The following is a 19997-nucleotide window of genomic DNA, read 5'->3' as shown; positions in this document are numbered from 1 at the left end:
GTTGATACATGTGCGCAGTGGAATTCCCCGAGAAATTATTTTTCTTACGATTGTAAAAATTATTTCCGTAGGGGCGGATGAGGCAGAGTCAAAGTCAGGGATGAAACTGTCCCACTTTACCCCATCCTCCCATATTACCACTATTGATAGTTTTTAAATCACTGGTATCGGATAAATTTTGTACTCAGTTTTAAATTTTCAGCTTCATTGCAAGTTAATATTGTTTTTCGTGAAGAAAATTGAATGGAAATAATCCGAAATGAGATGTCTTTCGGTTTTATTAATGAAAATGGCAAATATTTTGTGCATATTTAAATTTTCTAAATTTTTTAATTTATTTGGAGTTAAATCAAGTTAAAATTAAGTTCTGATCATCATTGCAAATTAAAATTTTTTTGGAGACAATTGAGTAAAAACAATTCTTTCGGTTTAATGAAAATGACAAATAGTTTGTTCACATTTCAATTTTTAAAAACATTTTAAACATTTCAAGATGAATAAAATTAAAATAACTTTCTCATTCTGATAAATAGAGTTCAAATAAAGTTTTGATCGTCCTTGCAATCTCATTTTTTATGGACAAAATTGAATGGAAACAATTCGAAATGAGATGTCTTTCGGTTAAAAAAAAATATTAACTTAATAAAAATGGCAAATAATTTGTCGATATTTAATTTTTTTCATTCATGTAGAGATAAATGAACAAAATATCTAAAAAAATTCTAAATTATTCAAATTATTGGCCATTCTCATTCAGAATCCTCAAGAAATCTCATTCCGAATCATTTCGCCCAATTCCCTCCGCAAAAATGCTGTCTTCCAGAAGAGCGAGCAAGACTTTCTTCCTAAACAGAATAAGAGAATAACACTGCCGGCCGGCGGTTCCTACATTTGTTTGTGTTTTGAACAGCCCCACCACTCTTTCCCCCTCTCCTCCCTCCGACTCGCGCGATTGGCCGTTCGCGTTCGCGACCTTCAGTTCGCGCGAGTCGCAGGGGGAAGGAGACCTGCGTGTGCCTGTTCAAAACACAACTGCCGGTTGTTCGGTTCGGTCAGCGTCTTCCGCTCGACATTATGACGCTTCATGTCCGCGTTTAAAAAGTTTTCGCGATATTTATCAGAGATAATACTCGGTGTGATAGTGAGGGAGAACGAAACTGTGAAGATGGAGGCGATTGAGGTGATGGATCCACTCGTCGCGGTTGCCTCGCACAACGGGGAGGGACATTCCTGGCGAGGAATCCGTCACGAGGGCACCCAGTCGTCTGACCAAGCCGAGGGGACTACGTACGTCTTTTTTTATAACAATTTTATCGCGAATGTCGAGGGATTTTGAATGCAGTAGCGAAGTGGTCAAAGGGTTTACGTCAATTTAGTCTTCAGTTGAGTTTTCCAGAAATATTTCCGAATCTACGGGAGATGACGAAATTTTCATAATGACCTTTTTTGTAGAGCGAATTGAGTGCTACTAAAAAGGTTCTGCGAAGAATTTTGCTATTTCCCTTAGATTTGGAGATATTCATTGAAAAGTGGTCAATAGTCAAAATTTACGATTGACTTGTACTGTTTTACCACTTCGATACTGAATTAAGCGTGAAAAGGGAACGTGGAGAGGCCGAGGGGCATTATCTAACCGTTTCTTGGATTCTGTGTTGCAGAATTTCGAAGAGTGACGACGAACAAAGAAGTCGCGACGAGGGGATGGACGGGGCAGAGGATTGTTGTCAACCGCTCAATGGTGAGTCACCTTCATGCAGTTTTTTCGTTAATTCTTGCGGTTGAGGAAGAATTCCCTGTAAATAACCAGCGACTCTAGTGACTTTATTTGTTTGATAATGAGTTTTTCCCCCTTCGTGAGCTTTATTTTATTTTATTCCGGGATTTATTTTAGTTATTGTCTTGCATCAGATACATCGTGCACGAATTTTCTTTGTTCGCAACTGTAAAAACAGTTTTTTATCGTTAGAATGAGATCTAATATCTCGTTTGGAAGTTTTACTGTCCCAATTAGGAAATTTTATCAATAATTCACGTCCCCCTGACGTAGAACGTGTTTCAGCACTCAAAATCATTCTCAGAATGAAAACAACTGGGAAATGGCTCTTGCATTGCATATAGTATAGTTATTTATGCTTACGAACATTCGGAAAAAAATGCATTTTCGACCTTTTTGGATCATACCGGGTCGATATAACACGAAAAATCCAAAAATTAAATTTGAACGTTTGGGTAAACTGCGCAGTAGATGGACGTTTGTTTTTTAGAAATTGAAGAAAAAAGATCGAAAAAAAACGCCATTCAGGGGTTAAGAATCATTATTTACTCATTTTGTGGTATTGTTGTTCTCTAAAAAGAATTGAGAATTAAAAAAAAAAGCTATCGTAATTATCTTCGAACTCGTTCAAAAAGACATCGAAACAAATTTACTAAGCCACCGTTCAATCAATTCAGAGCATTTTTTTAGTTATCGTAGGACAACCGATTTTCGAAAAAATTCGAAAATTAAAAAATTAATCGAAGAATTAAATTATAATTACCGGCGATTGATAGGGCTCAAAAATACCTACCTAAAAAAAATGCGTTTCCGGAAAAAATCAAAAACTTAAATTTAAACGATTCCAAATCTTGTCCATTCGTCAGCAAAAAATAAAATAAACACAGACGAGATCCAGATTTTGCATGAATTACATACGTGTTTTGTGGTATTCTTGTTCTCTAAAAAGAATTGAGAATAAAAAAAGAATGCAAGGAGGAGAGCCCGGACATGGACAGTGACGTCTTCCCGCAAATCCCCCTCGATAATTCGGACTTCGAGGACGCCAGTGACTCCACTAGTCCCCAGGAGGCCGAGCTCGAAGTAAAGCCCGAAACAGTGAGTTACCCCGCGAACCCCAGCCCTGAAATAACTAGCCAAACCGTTGATTCGCCCGAGATCTGCAGAGGGGAGGCACTCGTCAAGTTCGAGGCTGACTTGTCGCTCCCTGAGGGGACGATCACCCAAGTGAAAGATGCGATAAAGCTCGAACTGGTGGAGCACTTGGACAACCCGCGAGTCCAGGACATGGACTCGATGAAGTCCCTCTGCGAGGAAATGTCGATTTACGCTGAGAGCACAGACCACAGCCTCAGCTTCAAGTCCCTGAACACCTCGGGGCACCTCCAGGGCCTCGAGGAGTTAATAATCACCGAGGGCAGCAGATTTTCAGTCGAAATGAGGGAAGAGAATCGAGGAGACTCTTCAGACGAGGGCGAAGTCCCCTCAGGAGAAGAGAGTGAGGAATTTGTCGAGGGGAACGATTCCACCTTCAAACCCCCAGAGACCAAAGATCTCACTGAAATTCTCTCGGTGTTCGATGCCACCAGTTTTTTCAGCGAGGATAATGACGAGTTTTTGAGTTGTGGGGACGAGAGGGGAGGAATGACGCTGGAGAATTCTGGAGGAGAAACTTCCCAAGAATCGAAGGCTGATGAAGACATTTCTGGATGGCTTGATGAGGCAATTGCACAGGCTCTGAGCGATGCAGGGGAGAGTGGAAGCCCTGGAGGGGAGTCTGGAGCTACTCTTGAGGACTTGGAGGCCTCAGAAGTCGATGGAACTCTTGGGGTTAATGCTTCTTCATCAAATGATTCAGAAGAGGATAGGAGGGGGAGTCCATCCACTTTCGTTGACGACGACCCCTTCATGGAGATCTCTATTCAGACTCTGGATTTCGACGAGGAGTTCTCGGAGGAGAGTGAGGATGAGTCGACCTCCAGGGGGTCTCACTCCAGTCAAAATCTAGATGATGTTGGGGTTGATGGGGATGTGGAGCCCATGGAAATCGCGAGCAGGGAAAGCTCCGTCGGGGATCAACTCCTATCAGTCGAGAATCTCCAGGAAAATATTGAAAATATTCCTGAAAATATCTCGACTGATAGTGATGGAATCGCTAAAGATGATGGGATTGAATTCCTCGAGGGGGATAATTGCAGAGAGAAATTCCCCGAAAAGATGGAAACGTTGATTAAAGAAATTGAAGAAATGTCAGAAAAGATGAATAAAAATTATGAAAGTCATGAGCCCATCGAGGAAATTAGTGCCACAGCCTCTGGAGCTGAAGTACCTGGAGAGAACTCGACTACTGGAGCACAAAATCCAGAAGATGAAAGTGAGTTCGATGACACCCTCTCTTTATCGACCACGATAACCGACGAGTGTCTTGATGATGTCATTGAGCTCGACGACATCATTGAGGACCTCGAGAGGGCGACTCCACTCGCTGAATCGACGGGGATAAACGTCTCCGTCGAGATTAACGAGGGACTGAAGAGGAAATTGGAGGAATTTGGGGACGACGTTGGGGTTGAGCGAGCAGCCAAGGTACAGAGGTCTGAGGAGGCTCTGGGGGATAACACTCCTGCCACTGACGTTCACGCAGTCGAGAGGGCGAACGTCACTGGAGAAGGTGAAGCATTTTTTAATTCGTCTTCTACTGATTTAGTTGGGTCGTTGGTAATTCCAGACAATTGAAAATTCGTTTTTTGTTCCAGAAGAACTCCCCAGGGTTCAACATGCGATGGGCCAGTCAACGAATGCATCGATTTCTCGTGAGAGATCCCTCTGCAGAGAAGAGACGTCAACTTTAAAAAATTCAGAAGGGGAAGGAACTCAAAGTGATTCAGATTCTGATATCGACGCGAGTCCCTGGCCTCGAAGACTGAGAAACGCAGCACGAAAGTACCTGAGTGACTCATCAGAAGAGGCTGGTGAATCCCCTGCATCTCCTGCAAACCCAAACCTCCCAGAAGATTCTCCAGAAAATCCTCAAGACGACAAGCTCAAGCCAAAGAAGAAATACCGAAAGCGTTTCTTCCTGAAAAAACCAAAAACAGTTACTCCGGCATCATCTCCAACTCCAGAGTCTCCAAACCGAGAGAGAAAGACACCAAGAGCCCCAAAGAAAACCCCTCGAGGTTTCATGAAGGTCCTGAAGCCTCGAAGAATTAATTTAGACGACATTTTAGACCCCCAGAAGAGAAAAAATTCGTCCCCCAGGGGCTGCAATTCCAGTGATGATGAGAACTCCCCCCGCGTCGTGAAGAAGCCCCCAGACTTGAGAAAAAAGAGAAAATTGTTTCATCTGAGTGATTCAATCGAGGACCTGTCAGAGTTCCTGGAGGAATCGCCTGAGAGGCGCTTGGAGAGGCCAGAGGTGATGAAGTCTCGAGTTATCAGTGTGGAGTACTACAAGAACCAGGAGACACTCGTCCCCAGTCGTGGGGTCAATAATGATTCTGAGACTCTTTTAACCCAGGGGAAGGACTCAGGGGACTTAAACTCTTCTTCTGGGGGTCAAGACCCTTCAATCACTTCAAAAAACGATTCAGAAGACTCTGAGGACATTCAGAAGACCCTGGGGGACTTATCAAAGGGTGATGGATCAAATCCGGTGGAAGAGGAATCATCGGAAGCTTCGACAGCTGCTGGAGAAAATTCTCAAGAAGAGAGTGGAGTAGACCTGGAGGAAGTGGACTCGACGATTACCCCATCTAAATCTGGAGAATCCCCTGAGGATGGTGATGATCCAGTGGAGCTTCTTGCAACTCAAGTCTCTCACTGGAGGCCTTCAGTTACCTCTCAAGGTTCCACTAAATTCCCTGGTGGAGTTGTTAATGTGGGAGTCAACCTGAGTTCATCTCAGGACGTGAATAAATATTCAGAGTCTCCGAAAATCGTTCAAGACGTCTCTGCAATCCAGAAATTCTCTTTAGAGACATCTCCACAACAAGAAGATGCAGTGGAACCCTTCTCCAATCGCCCTCAAACCCCATCATCCCCGGAGCCTCCGACTCACTCAGACGAAGAGGAAATACTTGAAGTGATCTTACTACAGAGAAAAGAGAGAGAAAAATCGTCTTCAACGCCAGACCTAGTGTATCTGTCAGGTGACGAGGAATCATCACCAGCTGTGACTTCAGAGTTAACTCGACCCCTAAAATTATCCTCACCGAACCTCCCAGCCCTCTCCAAAGATAAAAAGCCAGAAGAAGTTGGTCCAGAGCTAGAAATATTGGAGGAAGTGAGAGCTGGACTTTTAACAGACGTAGAAATGTCAGAAGGGCATTCACTCACTCAACCCCCTCAGCCCCTAGAATCATCCTCATCGAACCTCCCCAACCCCTCAAAGGACAAAACCCCACAAGAAGTTAATCCAGACCTACAAATATTGGAGGAAGTGAGGCCTAAACCCTCATCAAAGGCCGAAATGTCAGAAGGACCTCCCCTCACTCATCCTCCTGCACCTTCCGAGCCCCCTCAATCTCTGAAATCACCCTCAGTTGACCAAACCCCTGAACAACTCGATTCAGACCTGCAAATACTGAAGATAATTAAACCTGGACCCCCCCCAGGAGATCCCCCCCTTCCCTCCCAACTAAAATCCCTCCCGCCTCTCCCCCTGAAATCACCTCCCCCAGACCTCCCAACCTCCCCCGACACTCAAAACCCTGAAGACCCAGACCTTACGATCCTGAAAGTGATTGAACACCCTGGACCCCCTCCACCCCCAGTCTACACCCTCTCAGACGACGACTCCCCCCCGAAACCCCAGGAGAACCCCTCGCAACCCCCAACCCCCCGACACATTTCCCAACTCCAAAAACGTTCCCTCCCCCCGAGGAGACCTTCAGAGCCCTCCTCCCCAAGTCCAGGATCTTCCACCCAGTTGGAGCCTTACGTAGAGTACCCAACAGACGATCCTAAGGGTTGGAACACAGACGACGACGACCTGAGTGAATCAGAAGAAAATAGTGGCGTCTCTGGCGAAGGCACAGAAGCTTCCTCAATCGAAAATCGGTCTGAATCCCCCTCGCGCGACGAAGCAGACGACGAGGATCCCGACGTTCACGAAGACTCTGCCCAGTCGAAGGACTCAGACTACGGCAGCATCGACGTCAGCCAAAAGGTGGGGCTCCCCAAGAGCTTCACCGAATTGAAGCTCAAGAAGCCCCCGCCAAAAACCGAGAAGCCCAAGGTCAAGGCTGAAAAGAAGCCTGCGTACCTGGAGGACCTCCCCAGGTCGATAGACCCCGCCCTGGCCTCTAAGAAAACCATCAAAACAATCAAGAAGATTTACTCTCAACTGCAGAGCAAGCCCACCCCCGAGATGAGGATAAAAACCCCGAAGAACCTGAGGGTGACCCTGTTCCCTCACCAGGAGCAGGCGCTCTCCTGGATGCTGTGGAGGGAGTCCTGCGAGCCAGCTGGGGGTCTCCTCGCCGACGACATGGGCCTCGGGAAGACGATGATCACCATCGCACTGATCATGAAGTCCCTCGAGCTAGAAAAGAAGCGAAGGAAGCGGAACACCGAGAGGAGGAAGAACCTTGGGGGAACCCTGGTGGTCTGTCCCGCGAATCTGATTCGCCAGTGGTACGAGGAGATAAAGCTCAAGGGATCGATCCCAAACGTCGAGAAGTACCACGGAACCAAGGAGAGGAACATCGAGATCCTTCGCCAGGCGTCCGTCGTCATCACGAGTTACGACACCCTAGCGAAGAACAAAACGCAGGACCAGATTCTCTTCAAGGTTCAGTGGAAGCGGGTGGTCTTGGACGAGGCGCACGTCGTGAGGAATCCGTTGAGCCTGAGGTCTCCACTGGTGGCGGACCTGAAGACCGAGAAGCGATGGGCGCTGACGGGGACCCCCATCCACAACGAGGTGAAGGACATCTTCCCGGTCCTGAGGTTCCTGAAGGTGGAGCCCTTCGACAATCTGGGGCACTTCAGCAAGTGGATGGGGAGCAACGATGACGATGGCGCAGCTCGGCTCTACTACATCATGAAGTGCGTGATGTTGAGGAGAACGAAGAAGGCTCTGGTGGCTGATGACCTTATGCCAGGACTCCCTGCGAAGAGCGATCACGTGGTTGACGTTGTCCTGGAGGCGGAGGAGAGGCTTGTATACGACAGGGTGATGATATACTCGAGAACTTTGTTCGTTCAACTTCTGCATCAGAGGAGTGAGAAGGAGAGGAAGGAGGCGATGGGAAAGGACTACAGGATGAATTTGAATTATTCTTCTGTGAAGCTGACACCGAGTCAGGTGAAGCTCTTGAGGAGGCGGGGGAACGTGGGGAGTCATCACATCCTGGCGTTGATCGTGAGGCTGAGGCAGAGCTGCTGTCATCCAGCTTTGATTAAGGATATGCTGGACGCTGAGGACTTGGAGGGGGTGGGGGCGGAGAGCGTCGGGAAGAAGGCGTTGAAGGAGGTTAATAAGGAGGTTCTGCAGGAGCTGGAGGAGTTCGGAGGGGACGATGGGAGCATTGGGGTGGATAGGAGGGTCGTGGAGGATCGCAGCTTCTGGAGGAAGGAGAATCCGGTGTTTGGGGAGGAGAGAGTCTCCTCGAAGATGAAGGCTGTGTTGGAGGAGGTCAAGAGGGTTGTCGGGAGGGGGGAGAAGGTGGTGGTGGTGTCAGACTGGGTGAGGTATTTGAAAATCATTGGGAAGCAGCTGGAGGATCCTGAGAAGATGCCTGAGACCAGGGGGAGGGTCGCCTACTACACTGGGGGGACCGATTTCAAAACCAGGGATGGAATCGTCAGGAGGTTTAATGAGGGGAGAAGGGGGAAGAATGAGGAGGAGATCATGGTTTTGTTGTTGTCGCTGAAGGCTGGGGGACAGGGGCTCAATCTCATGGGGGCGAATCATGTGATGATTGTGGATGTCCATTGGAATCCACAGCTAGAGGTCCAGGCGGAGGACAGGGTCTACAGGATTGGGCAGACCAGGAATGTGGTTATACACAGGTTCATCTGCCAGGATACTATTGAGGAGAGGATTGTCGAGCTGCAGAAGAGGAAGCTTGCGCTTGCTGAGGCTGTCCTCGCTGGCAGCAGGCAGGGGCAGATCAGGAGCCTACAGCTGAGGGAGATGTGCTCGCTGTTTGGGTTGTGATAAGGCAAGAAGTTTTTTATTTTTTAGTTTAAGAGCGGTGTTTGGATAAATGGGAAATGTTCTTTTTAAATGAGAGTGAGGACGAAGATGTTTTGAGAATATTCGGCGGAAAGTATTCTAGTGTTTATGGAAAATCAGGGGATTTTTGCATTTGAAGACTCTATTTCGGTTGAGTTAGAGGAATAAGTGAAGAAGAGTTTTCGAGGGCGATTTTCAGTCATTGGGAGTAAATTTCTTGAAAGATTGATTTTTCTTTCTTGAATTTATTTGTCGAAAACGTAAGTGTTTGGTATATTTTCTCAGAATTTTATGTGCAAAATGCAATAGTTGAAAGAGTTTTTAGTCTTAAAAGCCTCTTAAAGATTGGCAATTTTCTTTTATGAATTAAACAACGAACGAGAATAAGATTTGAAACGTGAAGAAATTTACGTATCTATGAATTTAACTAGGATTGGAAGGATTACACACGTTGATCGCGAATTAAAAGTATCCGATTCTTCCTTGAGAAGAACTTGAACACTATCTCCTTTCTTAATTCATAAGAAAGATGAGATTTAGTTGTCAAAGTGTGAGTTCATTCATTTTGAGAATCTAGTTATTTAGAATTTGGTTCATTAAACGATATTAATGCTATTCTTTTTAGTTTTTCACGTTTATTCATGTTTATCCGTAAAAATGTACAATATCTCAATATTTAGTCATTAGGAGACGTGAGAAAGCTTCATCAAAAGATTAAGAAAACTTAAGGATTATTCACATTAATAATTAAACTGCTCAATTCGACAGATGAGAATTAATCTTTGAGTAAAAAAATCGTTAATTTAATAGTTATTAGGATTTATTGTGAAACAATGTAAAATATCTTATCATTGTCATTTATTAGAGTATGTACAGACTATTCGTTACGTTGTCTCAGAGTTTATGTGGTTGTCTCTGTGTGTGCTGTGCCATACGCCGTAGAAAAAGTAGATCGATAGACCTGGTGAATACAAACGAGAGCGTAAACGTTTATTTTTGATAAAATAGGATTATTTAATAATGAGAGAAATAACGAAAAAACAATTAGATTAATCGTAACTTGAGTTGGGACTTACCCACTACCATCCACAAGGCGAATCGTATCCAGGTCATGATGTCCAGCATCACCATTAGGTAGATGTTGATGATGATGCTCAAGGCAGGGAGAAAGGGCACCAGTGGGACCTGATTATTAATTAAGAGTGAAACGATAACTTTAGTCTGGGGCCTTTAAAAATTTCAATATGTGGGGGTTTCTGACTAATTATTGGCATAGTTTTGTACCTACAATACTTTTGTGCATTCAAAAGACATCAGAAAATTTTTTCCAATTTTTAAAAAATTTTATTACTCCCAAAACCTTATTTTTTCAATTTTGTGAGTTTTCGACAAAATTTTGCGGCTCAGCAGCGGGCAATTGTTTTGGATTTTCAGTGTGCATTTCCGACGGAAATTTTCCGCTCTTTCAATTGAGCATAGTGCCAACTAGCTCACATAATCAGAAATGCTTTAAAATCGCCAAAAAATTAGAAAATTGGGCGTGTTGCCCCCTTCCCCGACCTCGATTGAAGATTTTTTTCTTTCCTTACCCAAAGTGACTACTTTTACGCAACACATCAAAAAATTAGACTGGAACTCGGATCCGTTCTATCCAAAAATATTTTTTTTTTCAAATTTCGTTTTAAAAAAATTTCCAATTTCTCATTTTTTAATTTTTCATTCCAAAATTTTTTATTCATGGTACATAAATGGTCGATAAATAATGAATTCTTAAATGAAAAAGTAAAAAAATGAAAAATTTGGAAAAATTAAAAAAAAAATTTGGAAAAAAATGTTTTTGATAGAACGAATCCGAGTCCTAGTCTAATTTTTCAATATGTTTTCTAAAAATAGTCACTTTGGGTAAAGAAATGAAAAAATCTCCAATCGAAGTGGGGGAAGGGGCTACCGGGCACAATTTTCTACTTTTTTGGCGATTTTAAAGCATTTTCGATGATGTGAGGTAATTGGCACACTTCTATTTTCTCTCAGTGTACCAATAATTGGTGAAAACACTCATATACAAGTCGTACTTACTGAGAAATTGAGTTTCTTCTCGGATTTCGGTTGAAGATGAATAAGTAGAACTGTTAATGCTAGACATGTGACGGTGATTGCGAGGAGAATTATCGGCCAGACTGTTCCTTTCATTATTTCTCCTGAGAACGTCCGGATTATTCCGGTTATGCAGAAGCACAGGACCACTGAAAGAAGGAATAGAGTCTTTTATTCTCAGACGAGACTGAATTTAAGGGTTTGCTAGGTTTTTCTGCTAATTACCGTAGACGAAGACTAGCCAACTGACGATTTGACTCGTCAATTTCGTGGACATGTGGAGTTTATTCATGTTTATCAACTGTTTCGCTATGTAGTCGAATGTCCTTGGTTCTCTGTCGTCTCGTTTCTGATAAGCTTCACTCTCTTCATACCTGAAAAAACGAGGGGCATTGAGAAAATGTTGAAACGACAGGATTTTGATGAATTGCGGAATTCAGTATTTTTACCTTAGAACTAAAACAGAAGCGGCAACTATTGAATAAGCCAGAAGAGTACCAATGCTCATCATATTCACGAGTTGTCCAAGCTCGAATATTGCTGCGAGAACACCTGAAAACGATTTTTAATTTTGTAAAATAAATTTCAAAAACGTCGAATGTCTACTGTTTACTCATTGCATTTTTCCAGTATGAAGAGGTGCATTAGATGTCCAGTTTCCTTTAATTTACAATCGATAATCCACAGTCCAATCCAATTAATCATTGAATAGGGCATTTTTCATTTTTTATTGCAATTTTTTAATATGAAGAGATGCATTAGATATCCAATTTCCTTTCATTGAGAATCAATAATCCACAGGCCAATTCAATTAATCATTGAATAGTGCAACAAAGTGTCGGAGAACAGGAGATAAATGAAAAAAAATAGAATCTTATTCTGTAAATATCTCAAAAAGAATTTCAAAACTAGAGAAAATCCTGAAAACGATTCTCAATTATTAAAAAGAATTGCAATGATGATCAATCCTCCTAATTGTTCAATTATCTCTTCCTTTTTAAATATGAAAAAATTAGTTTTTCAATATGAAAGCAAATTTTTCTAAATAAATTTCAAAACCATTGAATGTCTATCGTTTACTGGTTGCATTTTTCGAATATGGGAATGAGTCGACTGGAGAAATACGGTATTGAAAAAATAAATACTCATCTCAAGTAAATGAGTATTTTGCAAAAATAATTTTTTTCTCCGTGTGCGGCCCCTCATCCCTTCCCTCAGCCCCCAAAACTCACCAGTTAACAATCCAGCCGACAAAGTCCCCATCATCGGCGTGTGGAATCTGGAATTAACCGATCCCATCCACTTGAAGATCAAGCCATCATTAGCCATGGCGTAGATGACCCTTGGCAATGGGAATATAGCCCCGAGGAGGCTGGAGCAGAGTCCGCTGATGGCTCCAACGGAGACTATCCACTTCGCCCAGCTCCAGCCGATGTTGTCGAACATGTGGGGGAAGGGGGCGTCCCGGTTCTGCTCGTAGTAAGGGAGAACTGTCGTCAGAACTGTTGAAACACCAAAATACGCCAGGAAGACGACCGTTAATGAGGCCACGATGGCTATGGGGATCGACTTCTTGGGGTCCTTGGCCTCCTCTCCAGCTGTCGCCACGCAGTCGAACCCTATGAAACCGTAGAAACAGGTCGCAGCCCCCGTCAGGATGCCGGAGATACCGAACGGCGCAAATCCACCTCTTCCATTGGGGCAATCGTCTTTCGGGCCGTTCGTGCATGGAGTCTCGAGCTTCCAGTTTTTTGCGGTAGCTGTAACCAGCGGAGAATAAGGGGTTTGGGGGTGGGAACAACTCTAGAACTTCAAAAAAATTTTTTTTTTCATTTTTAAACCCTAGTCTGGCCACCAAGCGCGACCCTGCGACTTTGATCACCTGCGCGGGGATTCCCCGCTGGGTTTTAGGCTGTTGCGTTGCCGAATTCGAGCATTCCTCTGCGTCACGCAAAACCGAATGGAAATTTCGAGAAAAAAATTGACAGAAAAAGATCTAAATCACATTTGAAAGCTTGAAAAAATACCTTGAAAATGAAAAAAAAATTGAATCTCACTCTGCAGATCTCGAATTATTGAAGATTGAAAACAATTCATTCTTCCGAAATTCGCGAATAACGCAAAAAATTGTTATCGCTCATTATCGTTTGTTAATTAATTACCGTTGAAGCTTCCGGTGATAATTACGAACAATACCACTCCCAAATTCAGAAAAGTGAAGATGTTATTAGCCAGGGAAGATTCTTTAGCTCCGAATGCCACAGCCACTGGAAAAAAAACAACAAGTCAAATATGTTAAATATTAATATTGTGTTAAATATTGTTGTTCCACTTCATTGGTCGGGATTTTAAATTGATTCTTTAAGTACGTGAGAATGTGATGGTAATTCCGAAGGCGAAAAAATCCGGATACGGTGAGAAGTAATCAACTTCGATGTGCGCAGCATGTTGGAAGGCATTTCTCATGGAATTATTGCACAGTTCGTCGACGTAAGTGCTGAGGCCCCTGACGACACTCGCCGCGCCAATCATGTACTCCAGGATTAGGGTCCAACCGATTAGGAATGCGATGAACTCGCCCATCGTGACGTAACTGTAGACGTAGGCGGAACCGGCTTTCGGCACTCGGGCGCCAAATTCCGCGTAGCAAAGACCTAAAATCATCGAATTAATTGACATTTTTATTTGAATTCCGTCTTTAACGAGGTTATTTGACAATTAGTGAGACTTGGGGGATTTATTTGGAATTTTGGGGAATAGATTTTTTCGAGAAGAATTGGAAAACATGAAGTGAATGGAGATATAGAAAATTCGTTCTTCATTTGAAAGGAATTTTAAGATTAATTCAGAATTGTTTCAGGAACTCTTTTCAGAATTTTTTGCAATTAAGCATGACATTAATTCATTATTTTTATTTATTTATTATTTTACGAAGTCAAATAGTGAAAAATTCATTGAAAATTCACAAACAGATTTTTTTGGAAAGTTTGCGTCATATCGTCTTATTTAATCTCGTGAACTACTGCAGCCAGAAGAACTCTTAATGACCACAGCAACAAAAATAAATTAAGTAATCACTTTTTGATTATTGTTTAATTATCTCGAATGCTATTAGCTTTCGGCATGAATAACTTCCGTAATTCAATGAAATTCCTTCGAAAAAAATATTTTTTGATATCATTTTGTCATGTGAACAATTACCGAAATAATTAATCAATTATCAACACTAGCAAAAACTGAAAACGTAACTTTCAGATTAATCTGTAGTTATCTCGAAAACCGTGAGTTTTAGAGAAAAATCTCAGAAATAATTTTTTGTGGGAAATTTAATTTCCTATGGAAAAGATCTTGTCACATTTTTCGCTAAATCCGACAGTTTTCGAGATACTCACGAATTAATCCGCGACTTCATTAAAAAAAATTTTTTTTTAATGTAATTACCTGCGAACATCGACGCGATCGCTGCAATTGCAAATGAAATAACCACAGCTGGGCCTGCCACATCCCTAGCTACCGCCCCAGCGAGTACATAAACCCCAACTCCCAGAGTGGAGCCTATTCCAAGGGCAGTCAAGTCCAAAGTAGATAAACACCGAACTAGGCTAGATTCCCCCGAGCAATTCACGAGTTTTTTCCTCGTGAAGGTTTTTATCATCGTTTTCATCATATTTCCTATCCGCATCTTCTTGGTGGTACCTAGGGCCTTCACAGAAAAATTCAACAATCAGAAATATGAGTAATTAATCCCTTAATAATTCAATTAACACAATTTTTCATTCAATTTCGTCTGAATTCACTCACTGATCTAAATAATTTAAAGTCTATATCCATTTTCTCCTCGTTCTTACGGACTTTTCCTATTGTTTATTCTTCTATTTATTTATTCAGATCATTTGGATCGGTAGAGAATTTGTTGGGAATTTTTTAGATTATTTTCATTGACATTTCTACTTAAATTAATTTTGATTGTCCTATCGCACAGATTTAGGAATGAACTTCTCTCTTCCGAATGACTCGTGAAACTGAGAATTATCCGTTCGGTGTGAGACACTGTAGTCGATTCAATTGATAGACAGCAGATTCAACTGAATTGTCTCCTCCAATTACGAAAGATCAGTGGGACCTGATCTACGCTCCATATCCCGCAGACTATTACAACTAATTGGACCTTCGAAATTTTTTTTCACTCGTTTGGGTTCACAATTAAATTCCCCTCAATCAATCAAGTTAATTATTTCGCTTGAATAAATACTTTTCATCACGCTGTGACGAAAAGTGAGTGCTCAATGAATACCTCGGAATCTAAGGGAGATAGCAGAATTTTTGTTAGAACCTTTTTTGTGGAGCCAATTGAGAGCTACAACAAATGTAATTACGAAAAATTCGCTATCTCCCTTAGATTCGGAAATATTCCTCAAAAACTCAACTGGGAGGTGACTCGACTCGAACCGTTTTACCACTTTGTTGCTGAATTAATGCATGGCGAAGTGGGGAGTCAAACTACTTTACTAAATTAATGGAATCGATCAGTAACAGATTGATCTATCCGATAGATCCAACATTAGGCAATTTATCTGAAGATCTCGCTGTTTCATCACTTCCGCGTGGGGCTGATTCTGAAGGTCGCGCAATATGAAAATCTTTTGATGTGTTATCATATCATAGAATAATAGAATACGGTGGTCATGTGGCTGTGACAGGAATAGAATGAAGGTGAATGTTATATTTTAAAAGTTCGAGCGGTGGAATTAATGAGATAAGAAAAGGATCCGAACCACTTAAAATCTCAATATCTCGATATCAGGCGCAGGGATCGGCATCAATCGTTAGATTATTAATATTAAGAGAAGTTGCACGGTAAAATTATTGCAGTTTACTTATCTTCACTGACATTCGAAAATTAACAAAATAATTGAGAATAGGGAAATGTCAATTGACTATTGAATAAATAATTCTAAATTTCATAAAAGAATTATCGATTTACCAAGTAGTCAATATTCCGACCTCAATTATTTATTGATAAAATAATCCGGAATTTGAATGATTTGATTCATGATTAATTCAACTATTTAAAAATTTTTGGGTAATGTTAACTAATTGCCCAATTCAAAAATTAAATTTATTTCATTCAAAAATTAGATTTTATTTTATTAATTTTTATCAATATTCAATTTTTATTGAAGAAATGTAATATTGATGGACATCCCTGTTCACAAGTCGTAAAATTTCATCATTCGATTTTCTGGGTCATTAGAACCACTTTCCTCTTTCAATTAGTAAAGTTGAAAATTAATTACCTCATCCTAATGACAGTGTCAATCCCATAAAAATTATAGGAACCGAAACAATCAGTCTGAATAATTTGCAAATGATTTATGATGAATATGACAAAAATGAAATAAAAGAGTAACTAGTGTTCAGAAATAAATCACTGATTGTGAAAATTGTCCTAAATTCCATGAGAACGCACCGATTGCGTGAAAAAAAAATAAAATCGCGACATTTATTTGGTAAAAATTGTAGCACAGAGTTAAATCCAAGCGTCACAAGGCGTGGACAACTAGAATTTCATCATTTGATTTTCTGGGTCATTAGAACCACTTCCTTCCGTTAATTCGTGAAGCTAAAAATTAATTCTCTCATCCGAATGACAGCTTCACTCAAAAAAATTACAGGAACCGAAACAAGTTGTCTGAATAATTTTCAAATGATTTCTGACCGAAAAAAATGAAATAGAAGAGACACTAGTGTTCAGAATTTCAATCGAATACTCACGTGTGACAGTCCAAAAATATTATCTTTGAAGTACTGCAGTCCTCGCTGCTTACACCTCAACTGGGATAATATTGTTTCAACGAAGCTCGTTATCTGAACGAAAACTGATAATTCTAAGACTCTAATTGGACGTTGCAAGTACAGGGAGAGGCAGGGAGACATTCCTCTGTTGTCATTATAAATCGTTTTATTGTAGACAGAGATTCTATCGCATTACAATTCAATTGTGGGGGGAAAACCGGGTAATCCCTCGTGGAATGGGCTCTGATTCATCACTTCACTTTCTCCACTTTTCGAATTACCCCATCAATTAATTCAGTGCAACAAAAATTTCTTTAAATACCTTTATCAAATTTATTTATAAAAAAAATAGCGAATAATCTCGTTATCATTTAGTTATGGACGAACATTAAATACATTACATCGTGGACGGATTCAATTACTTAGATATTTTTGTTCATTACAGCTATTTTTTTTTTACAGTTAAAAAATTAAATTTAAAGGATCTACATTTTCAATAGAAAATGCTAAATTATGTTTTGGAAATTGGAGTTGATTTGTCACCCAAAAAATTGTACTTGGAGTTTACGTTTACAATTAAAAATAACGTCAGAAAAACTGTTGAAAATTATCTTAAAATGGTAAAAAATGTACTGCGAGCTCGGCAGTGGAGTTTTGTAATCAATTCTTGGAGAATTTGACAGAAGGCACTTTTGGACGATTTTTTATCTATTGTGGAACGAATTAATCTCACTTCAAGAGAAGAATGTGACGAGATCTTGTAGAAAGTTTAATTCTCGATGAAAATTTCTCTGGACGTTTTGATTTCTTTCGTTCAATTCTTCGTTTATCGATTCGTAATTGCTTAACTATATCGGTAATGAGTGATACTGGAGGCAATTCATTGGACATTTTCCTGGAGAATTCAATTCTCCATGAAAAAGTTCAGTGATTCTGGAGAAATTCTATTCTTCACCACTTCCCAATAAAATTACGCAGTTATCCAACTCCAGAACAGGGGGATGACTGCTATCGACGTCAGGACACTCCAAGATGTGTATTTACTAGCTCCAGACTGCAAAAAATCCAAATTGAAGATCAATTCTCTTAAAAATCAAGTTTACAATTTAATTCATAATTTTTTATTTCATAAAACTTGAATTATCTCGATAACGAGTGGTTCTGCGATAAAATCTCAATAAAACATTTTTGTAGTAAACAAAATTCTCTACACAAATTGTCTTTTGATATTTTCCTCTAAACCTACTTATCTCCGAGATAATTCCCCATAAACAAAGCATGAAAACCGTATTCTTGAATTTTTTTCCCACAAATAAGAGGGACGCGGTTTAGAAACCTTGAAAATAATACTCACAAATATGTAATAATTACACCGATCCCCCTGACAGCACTCCGAGCACTTCCAGTCCTGGTACCACAGGTACGTGCAGTCGGGCATATTCACCTTCCTGATTTTCTCGCACTCCCTCTTAGACATGCACTTCTTGGATATGTAGTGCTGCTTTTGAGCTGCTGGGGACCAGTAGGGAGTGCCTAAAAAAATTACAAAAAATCGTGAATTCATTGATAAGGTCCGTGTTTAAAAAACTTCCGCAAAAAAAACTCCGTCATAAAAACTTCGTCAAAACAACTTTGTGATTAAAAAAACTTGAAGGGAAAAAAATTGAACAATTTGAACTTCGAAAAACTTTCAAAAAATCCAGAAAAATAATGCAAAAAAACTAGGATAGAGGATTAATAAGACTTCAATGAATACTCACGAATGAAAATAACAAAATGAAAAAAAAATCGTCTTCAGAGTCTCAAACAACATTGGGTCACAATAACAAGTGATTTGACGCAAATTCATAAGCAGGAAATAAATAACACAACTATTTCTATCCACAACATAACAAAATCAAACAAATGATCAGCTATTTAAAGTCCGATAGAGAGGAAATAGTGAATGGATAATTTATCATGGTAACTAACGACGACCTAACAGCCATTATATACATCACATTATTAATCTGCAATTTCCTCCCAATTGAGTTTATTTCCCAATATTATTAAAAAACGTTCTTTGAAAATGTTCATTTTTTTCAACGTTTTTTGATTGCACAGTCATAATTTTTGGAGACTCCAGGGCCAATTGGAGATCACTCAGATTATCAAAATAAAAAAAAAACAACCAAGATCATTCGAAAGATTGTTCACCTGGGCCTTAACCAGGTTTTTAAAAATTTGTTTGACGAAGCTTTTTAGACGTGCTCTCCAGGTGTAACTTCCTAGACCCTGAAGAAATTTTTTGTCATTTTTTCTTGACACTCACTGCCCCAGTTGACCTCGGTGAAGCATGCGTCCTGATCGTATTCACAGGTGTTTATCGTTGAAAGGCATTTTCCAGTGTTGTCCTGTTGTCGATCACAGACGTAGCACTCTAGGGCGTTGCCTGGAGGTTAAACCAATGATTAAAGTGTTGATTCGTGATCCAGGGGATCAGGATCGATGAGGGATCAGGGGGGCATTGATTAATTACTCACCGATAACTGTGCAGCATGAGAGGAGCACTAGAATCCTGGGGAATCGAGACATTTTTTACTGATACTGGTCTTGATGCTCGTGGAGACGCACAGGGGACAGTTTGTTTTGTTGAATGATTCAGGATGACTGTTGGGGTGTGGGTGGGGACACAACATTGATTGGCGTGTGGCGGTGTCCGTTTTATCAATGATCTCCTCATTATCGTCTGTTGATAATTGAATTCGTTGTTGTTGTGGTTTTTTGAGAATATCTCCTGATCCCTTGGGTTTAGAGAAAAATGTCATGAGAGATTTTTTGTAGAGGATTAAATTCCCCACAAAAATGTCCTATGATGTTTTTTGATAGAGTCGATAGCTGAAGAGATAAATTGATGGACAATTGATTATGAACGAGTGGAAACTTTGGACATTATTTTTGTGAATATCTCTGGAACCGCTGGGTTTACACAAAAATATGATGAAACATTTTTTATTGGAAATTCAATTTTCTACAGAAAAGGTCTTGTGGTGTTTTTCTGTAAACCCATCGGTTTGCGAGTTATTTGCCAAATAACACGAACACGTGTGTGGAGACGTCAGTGTTCTCAAACATCTTTACTTTATCGTCTGTTGAAAATTAAACTTGTTG

General features: G+C 40.7%; 3 protein-coding genes across 4 annotated transcripts; 1 reads left to right on the top strand and 2 right to left on the bottom strand.

Annotated features, from left to right (window-relative positions):
• The first annotated feature begins 1042 nt into the window (after positions 1-1042).
• On the top strand, positions 1043-10283 carry LOC107038519 (protein piccolo). Its single transcript, XM_015257666.2, has 5 exons — positions 1043-1287; positions 1659-1738; positions 2724-3999; positions 4054-4445; positions 4531-10283. Exons 1-5 carry the CDS (start codon positions 1085-1087, stop codon positions 8937-8939), a joined length of 6360 nt encoding a protein of 2119 aa, XP_015113152.1. The 5' UTR covers positions 1043-1084; the 3' UTR covers positions 8940-10283.
• Positions 9799-16869, bottom strand: LOC107038617 (high affinity cationic amino acid transporter 1). 2 transcript variants are annotated; one of them, XM_015257827.1, is made up of 10 exons: positions 16827-16869; positions 14493-14754; positions 13421-13705; positions 13214-13318; positions 12284-12811; positions 11501-11603; positions 11277-11425; positions 11034-11200; positions 10034-10142; positions 9799-9918 (listed from the first exon to the last, which is right to left on the bottom strand). In XM_015257827.1, exons 2-10 carry the CDS (start codon positions 14731-14733, stop codon positions 9842-9844), a joined length of 1764 nt encoding a protein of 587 aa, XP_015113313.1. In that variant the 5' UTR covers positions 14734-14754; positions 16827-16869; the 3' UTR covers positions 9799-9841. The 2 variants fall into 2 exon arrangements, with proteins under 2 accessions (XP_015113313.1, XP_015113312.1); XM_015257826.1 differs by lacking the exon at positions 16827-16869 and adding an exon at positions 14853-15048.
• A 122-nt stretch (positions 16870-16991) lies between these two features.
• LOC107038618 lies at positions 16992-19520 on the bottom strand. The gene is made up of 4 exons (XM_015257828.1): positions 19370-19520; positions 19159-19278; positions 18202-18380; positions 16992-17901 (listed from the first exon to the last, which is right to left on the bottom strand). Exons 1-4 carry the CDS (start codon positions 19419-19421, stop codon positions 17818-17820), a joined length of 435 nt encoding a protein of 144 aa, XP_015113314.1. The 5' UTR covers positions 19422-19520; the 3' UTR covers positions 16992-17817.
• Positions 19521-19997: the final 477 nt, after the last annotated feature.

Source organism: Diachasma alloeum, unplaced genomic scaffold, assembly GCF_001412515.2.
Source record: "Diachasma alloeum isolate Michigan unplaced genomic scaffold, Dall2.0 Dall_scaffold_00285, whole genome shotgun sequence".
NCBI classification, from domain to species: Eukaryota; Metazoa; Arthropoda; class Insecta; order Hymenoptera; family Braconidae; genus Diachasma; species Diachasma alloeum.
This window is presented reverse-complemented; position numbering and strand designations above follow the sequence as displayed.

What these genes read in the sequence shown, in the direction of transcription:
- LOC107038519 (XM_015257666.2), top strand. Translation starts at nt 1,085, where the DNA reads ATGTCCGCGTTTAAAAAGTTTTCGCGATATTTATCAGAGATAATACTC. An exon ending in GACCAAGCCGAGGGGACTAC is followed by an intron (nt 1,288 to 1,658) that starts GTACGTCTTTTT and finishes TCTGTGTTGCAG; the next exon opens with AATTTCGAAGAGTGACGACG. An exon ending in TTCCCCGAAAAGATGGAAAC is followed by an intron (nt 4,000 to 4,053) that starts GTTGATTAAAGA and finishes AAATTATGAAAG; the next exon opens with TCATGAGCCCATCGAGGAAA.
- LOC107038618 (XM_015257828.1), bottom strand. Translation starts at nt 19,421, where the DNA reads ATGTCTCGATTCCCCAGGATTCTAGTGCTCCTCTCATGCTGCACAGTT. An exon ending in CACCGAGGTCAACTGGGGCA is followed by an intron (nt 18,381 to 19,158) that starts GTGAGTGTCAAG and finishes TAATTTTTTTAG; the next exon opens with GCACTCCCTACTGGTCCCCA. An exon ending in GGTGTAATTATTACATATTT is followed by an intron (nt 17,902 to 18,201) that starts GTGAGTATTATT and finishes GATTTTTTGCAG; the next exon opens with TCTGGAGCTAGTAAATACAC.
- LOC107038617 (XM_015257826.1), bottom strand. Translation starts at nt 14,882, where the DNA reads ATGGATATAGACTTTAAATTATTTAGATCA. An exon ending in TATCACCGGAAGCTTCAACG is followed by an intron (nt 12,812 to 13,213) that starts GTAATTAATTAA and finishes CGCTGGTTACAG; the next exon opens with CTACCGCAAAAAACTGGAAG. An exon ending in GCTTCTGTTTTAGTTCTAAG is followed by an intron (nt 11,426 to 11,500) that starts GTAAAAATACTG and finishes TCGTTTTTTCAG; the next exon opens with GTATGAAGAGAGTGAAGCTT.